Genomic DNA, 5877 nt, shown 5'->3' with positions numbered 1-5877 from the left:
CCCCTCACCAAGGCGCCCCTCACCAAGGTGCCCCTCACCAAGGAACTCAACATCAAGGTGAGTAAATTGACTGACCTGCTATTGGGTGCAATAATTGTGTGGTTCTTATGAGTGGCTTTACTCATCATCAAATTCTTGTTTTGGCACAGGCTTAAACCAGCAGCAAATGGCCGCAGTCCAAATGCGCAGCTCTCACATGCAAATGATGGGTCAACAGGGCAACTCGCAGGTGAGTTTAGTAAAAAGTATTCTTATGTTGATATTTGGTTGTTGAGATCACCAAATTTTATTCTCACCGCAATTGTGTTTTTTGTTTCAGATGCAAATGCAAATGTCTCAATCAGTTGCAATGAGTGTTAGTGGTGGACCGGCTATTGGATACCAAAACAGCAACAGCAATCCCAACTATGGTAGTCCAAGCAATCCTAGTGCCTATGTAAACTCACCCAGCAATCCCACCACCAACAATCCTTCATTCTGCAACTCACCAGGAAACCAACAGACATTTATTCATAGTCCAGGGTATGTGAATAGTCCTGGTCAAGGTGTTCCGCCGAACTTTGTGAACAGTCCAGGCCAGCCTAACAACCAAGCAACAAGCAGTTCTCAAAATCAAAGCAACAATGACTTAAACTTTGACTTCTTAGAAGGAGATGCTGACCTGTTTGGTTCCCTAGACTCGTCAGCTGGTTTCAATCTGCAGGATATTTTACAATAAATGTTTTGCATTTGGAGTAAAATGCAGAGGTTTCAAGCTCTCTACTTGTCCTTGTCCGAATCTTTATGCGGACTGTTCTTTAGATGTTGTGCTTTTAAAGTCTCCATCATAGGTAAAATTTAAATATGAAGTGTGTTGTTTTGACGTTTGTTTTTATCTTTCAAGTTTTAAGTGAAGAATATGTTTTGTTGTTCGTGATCTGGTGTATGTGTGTGTGTATATGTGTGAATGTGAGAGTATGTTCAAATGAAAAATGTATGACTGTGACTTAAGTATTAAGTGTATGAAAGTGTATATTCAAATTATTATTTATCCAGATGCCATGTACAAGTTCTTTACGTCTTTCTGCCTCTTGTTAAAACATATCCTGTTCCCTATTTTTTTATTGCCACTTTTGTTTTTCTGATCGTGAAGTATTTTAGTTTGTTACTGTTGACAGTTTAGTGCCAGATATTCATGAGCACTGTGCTCTCTATGATACCCCACCCATTCACTGCTGGGTAGGGAGTCCACTGAGTGGGCGCCCTGCACAACAAGGCAGCTTGTGATATTGTGTAGATGTTAAGCTTCTTTACCCCATTTAGATTATGCACTTGTTTGTATGAGCTCAAGACTTTATTTTTTACCGTCTCACCTGTTGTCTCAACATTTTAAAATGAGGCCGATGTCTTGTCTTATTTTATGGTTGGGGAGTCTTCTTACCTGAACCTACTCAGAACTATCAACAAGAGTATTAGTGTGAAGGCAAAGCATGATTTGCAGTCAAAATTTTGGATATTTATTTATTGTACGAGTCAACTGAGCAGCAGTGTTTTTCCTGTTTTGGCATAAAACTTGCCACTGATGACTTCTCTCACCTGTCTTACCAAAATAAGGTACTATTGAGACTTTTATTTAGGCAAAACCCAAAGGTTAACTTAAAGGGGAAGAAGATTTTGATTTTGTCTTTCATTCTAGAAAACTTATGGAATCAATTGTCTAGATTCTTTAGTTTGTTTTCTGCCAGAGAAATAAGAATCTGTCCTTTTGCTTTGCACTTGTAATTTTAAAAGATTTCATATTATTGTTGACTATATTTCTTTATTTTATTCTGCATTTTATAAATTTTAAAAATCAGTGACATAGCCTTGAAGTTTTTGTATTTCAGTTCTAGAGGTAATGTCTTGTGAGATGTGTGAGGAGACATTTAAATCCAGGGAAAGTACATAGTATGAATGTCCTTGTTTAAATGAAAATGGAGAAATATCAGAATCATAAATTTGTTACCAGCACTTCTGTGCTACTAGATTTTTGAGAATTAAAAAGTAGTAGTTATAACCCATTTGAGAGTGAATGCTACAGCATTCTTTAATTTAATTTTCTCCAAGTTATCATATTTATACTAAATCTATTTTTACCTCATAGGTAATTTTTCTACAGATAAAAAGGATCAGTATTACATCATGAAAATAATTATTTGTTGCTTTAATGTTCAACTCCTTTTGCCAATCAAAACTTTTTGATTGTGTAGTTGCAAGGTGCTATATAATCGAAAAGGGTTTCCAGTCTTCTCTGAATAGATTCAAAGTAGTCAAATGGTAAAATGCTTGTCCATTTACTTGTACTTATTTTGAATCAGTTGAAACAGTCACACCCAAAGTTGTGTTCTTAGCAAGCTCTTTAAAAAGCAGAATATTTTAAAGAGATTCCTGACAATCACAATTTTAAAGAGGGATCAGCTCTTCTAAATTTGACTTGCACATTCCAATAAGACTGGCAAATACTTATCATTCCTCATTCCATTTCTGTTTACCCCAACCTGCATTTTTGTTTGTTTTGTTACTATTAGTTTTCGTATTTTCTAACTATAATTTTTCTTTGAGTGGTACTAGGAAAGCTTGAACAATGAGAACAACAAAAGATACCGTGTGTCACCCCAAATGAATAAGTCTATCTTTTTCTATGCTTAAACCTGGTGTGACGAGAAAGAGAGGGATTGTATCGAGGATTGTATGGTAATAGAGTCTTCAAATGTGTGCTCTATTGTATTATGATCATGTTATCAAAAACCTATTCTCCGTATAGCCTTAATTGATCGGACTTGAAGGCCTTGTCCATCAGAATTGATATTTTTGTTTCAAATTGTTTATTTTGTTGATTTGTTCCAATCATGTACATATTGATATCTGTTACTGCCATATCTGCTAACACAGTTCTACATCTCAGTAGCATGTATTGATGCCCCCTCCCCAACTTGTAAATGCCAAATTAGCTTGTAGGACTAGTTAGTAATCCTTTTGATCGACATGTTCATGTTCAGTTTAATTACGACAATGAAACAAATTGTATGTATCTGGTGCCCTTTGCGAAGGATGTGAGATTTTAACAAATAAGACAAGTTTATTTTCATCACGCTGCAGAGAGTGTGGAGAAGGTAATTGTTTAATTTGTTTTAAATCTAAAGATCTGTACATTCATTTCATAGTCATCTATATTTTTCCTCATATTTGGTCATAGCCAAAACCTCCTTCCCCTAAAAGTTATCATATGTTTATGATATAAAATATACAAATTAAATAATTAAGAAAGATTTCTAAAACAGTGTTTTTTTTAATATTCACTTGCATATTATTAACTGCCACTATCCACTATACTGAGTTTCTTAATGAAACACTTACCAAAAGACATCACAAATCAGACATGATATGAGTTTGAATAGAGACTAACACAAATCTTAATGCAATGACATCCAAACACTTTTTCTCTTAACATATGATTCAAATGAAAATCTTTAGAAAGCTAACTACAATCACAATTTTGGACTTGAAATATATAAAAGAGTAGAAACACTTAAAATTAAATTGATACAAAAATCACACTAAAATAGAAATAATATTTGTCTTTGGTAATCTAATAATAGTCACAATCATTTCCATACCTGTCCCAATAAGGAAAGTTATTTGCTGCAAGTTAAGAATAAATATTACAGCAGCGATAGTTACGTATTAGACTATTTCTGATCAATCAATCTTCTCAATTGAGCTGAATGGATACTTAAAACAAGTGACTAGGAGCTGATTGACAAGGAAACCTAAATCACAAAAGATACTCAAGACACGTCACTTACAGATTGAATATGAAACATAATTGAGCGTACAAAAATACTATAGCTAAGACTTGCTTGCTAATGAGAAATGAGAAGACTAAACTCTGCCCACATAAGCCACTCTACTATACTTCTGCTCCAGGTCTGGCCATTGCACAAGAAACACATCAGCAAAGTAGTATAAAATTTTACCTGTCATTGACAGACTTTCTACCCTACAAACACTCTCGATAAATATAATAATTGTGTTGCTAAGGAACAAAGTTCGTAGTAAAAATGCCAGAATGCATATGGGAACACAGGTACCAGGTCCATTACACAGAACCAATTCAGGTCTATGGTATAACATCATTGGCACACATTTCAAAAACGAATAGATAGTAGAAAAGGCTGATGTGAAAAATGATTGACCAACATGCCTGCTACGAGGGATCTTAAATATAGAATATTTGCGATATTTTCTACTTGCTTTGGTAGCAAGATGTTCCTCTAGAACATGAACCTTAAACTCACTTGTAGTATCTGTAGATGCCATGACATAAGTTCGAGGGCAATACAAACTGGGTGTCATTACTTTTACAAGTCGAAGCATTTCTGTTGTGTGTCCTCCTGAGCCTATGACAATCATTGTGCTCATCGCCTTATCTTTTGATTGTTTGGGAAGTATTTTTACAACATTATTAGAGGTCTTGATTACAAGGTAAATGAATCGACAAAGAAAGAAGCAAATGGAGACACATAATAAATGAATGGATGTGATAAACATATCCCAAAGATCATCTTCTCCAGTCAAAAGGTTGAGTACTCTTTCACAAAGATCTGTAACCAAACAGAGGATGCATGAGATAAATGGATAAATGCTTGTTATAATTTCAGAAAAGGTAAATATTGTGTATTACTCTTTGAGATTTCGTATACTTACAAAGGGAATAAGAAATAGGTAAACTAAACATGGTTATGATGTTCAAGTACATAAGATATTAGCAGAGAAAGACCTTTTTTTTCAACTGTCGAATGATTACATCAACTATCCTGTCATGAAAGTTGACATTGCCACGTTTGCTTTTGAGCTGCATGCAATACTAGCAGCCACAATTGTGAAACGTCTTCGATGAAAACACACCGCCTGACAACCTTTGTTTTGGTTATGGTACGACTGCTTTCTGCTACGTCGCAAGGTTTGCCTTGTCGACGACAGGTGGCAGCACGGTAGAGCTAAACGCGCGCACATATGAATGCCACTCCACATTTTGCTGTTGGGTTTGAAACTAGTTGAAGCGAAAAGGGCAAAACCACCAGACCACCAATTTCGGGGGTACCATCACAAGTGTCATTGTCTGCTAAGCAGGGTAACCGTTCTGGGAAACTGCGCCGCGCCGCTGCGCCGCCGCGCCGCAAACATCAAAATTTAACATGATAAGATTAAATTAGATCTTTTATTTTTCAATATTTTTAAACCACTTTGTTGAGAATATGGATCAAGAACCACGTGATCTACAGCAAGAAATACCAACGATTTTTGGAACACAAAACCCACAGTAGTTATACCTGGGACAAAATTTAAAGTGTTTACCTGGACAATCGCACAGACATGGCTTCTGGAGGTAGAGTTTCAAATTGAAATTAAACATGAAATGTTAATAATCATGCAATTAAGACGTCTCCGACGATCTGACTTCACCGTATGAGGCCAGTTCCAAATCACTGTGTGGCCACAGTACCCTATCATAGATGGATGGAGGGATGGATGGATGGATGGATGGTGTAACCTGTAGGATGCCTTCCTAAACTTGTCAACCACAGAGGTTTTCTTATTTTGCGGACATCTATGCGATCATCCAGAAAGTACGTCCGTCGTTCGCCGTTCGGAACTTTCCTAGTTTAGCCGCTGCGAGAACTCATGGCGCCTGTTGGGTAGGCAACATCTTGTGTGCAGTTCATATGCGTTCTGCTGGGTGGCCTACCTCGAGTCTCGCAGGCGCTGAGCTCCTGTAATTTGACAAGTGCATCTGAGGAAAATGGACATACTCTCTGGACGACCCCTTACTGATTCATGATCGCGCCTACCGACAAT

The 5877-nt window shown here is 36.7% G+C and overlaps 3 protein-coding genes across 3 annotated transcripts in view; 2 read left to right on the top strand and 1 right to left on the bottom strand.

Annotated features, from left to right (window-relative positions):
* Positions 1-3296, top strand: LOC113207492 (uncharacterized; the record flags this gene model as incomplete). The annotated part of the gene is given in 3 exon segments (XM_026424077.2): positions 1-57; positions 150-229; positions 320-3296. Coding segments are annotated over 2 exon segments (462 nt in total). The 3' UTR covers positions 719-3296.
* Positions 3097-4998, bottom strand: LOC113207491 (UDP-N-acetylglucosamine transferase subunit ALG14 homolog). The gene is made up of 2 exons (XM_026424075.2): positions 4726-4998; positions 3097-4622 (listed from the first exon to the last, which is right to left on the bottom strand). Exons 1-2 carry the CDS (start codon positions 4775-4777, stop codon positions 3901-3903), a joined length of 774 nt encoding a protein of 257 aa, XP_026279860.1. The 5' UTR covers positions 4778-4998; the 3' UTR covers positions 3097-3900.
* A 451-nt stretch (positions 4999-5449) lies between these two features.
* Positions 5450-5877, top strand: part of LOC127749063 (collagen alpha-3(IV) chain-like) — a 5354-nt gene continuing 4926 nt past the window's right edge. The window contains exon 1 of the mRNA XM_052265639.1: positions 5450-5485. Within this exon, the coding sequence (XP_052121599.1) occupies positions 5450-5485 (36 nt within the window). The remainder of the gene's footprint in view (positions 5486-5877) is intronic.

The sequence above is a fragment of the Frankliniella occidentalis genome, unplaced genomic scaffold (genome assembly GCF_000697945.3).
Source record: "Frankliniella occidentalis isolate FOCC.00 unplaced genomic scaffold, Focc_3.1 Scaffold28, whole genome shotgun sequence".
Classification (NCBI taxonomy): Eukaryota; Metazoa; Arthropoda; class Insecta; order Thysanoptera; family Thripidae; genus Frankliniella; species Frankliniella occidentalis.
The sequence above is the reverse complement of the archived record's forward strand: the minus strand, read 5'-3'. Positions and strand labels throughout refer to the sequence as shown.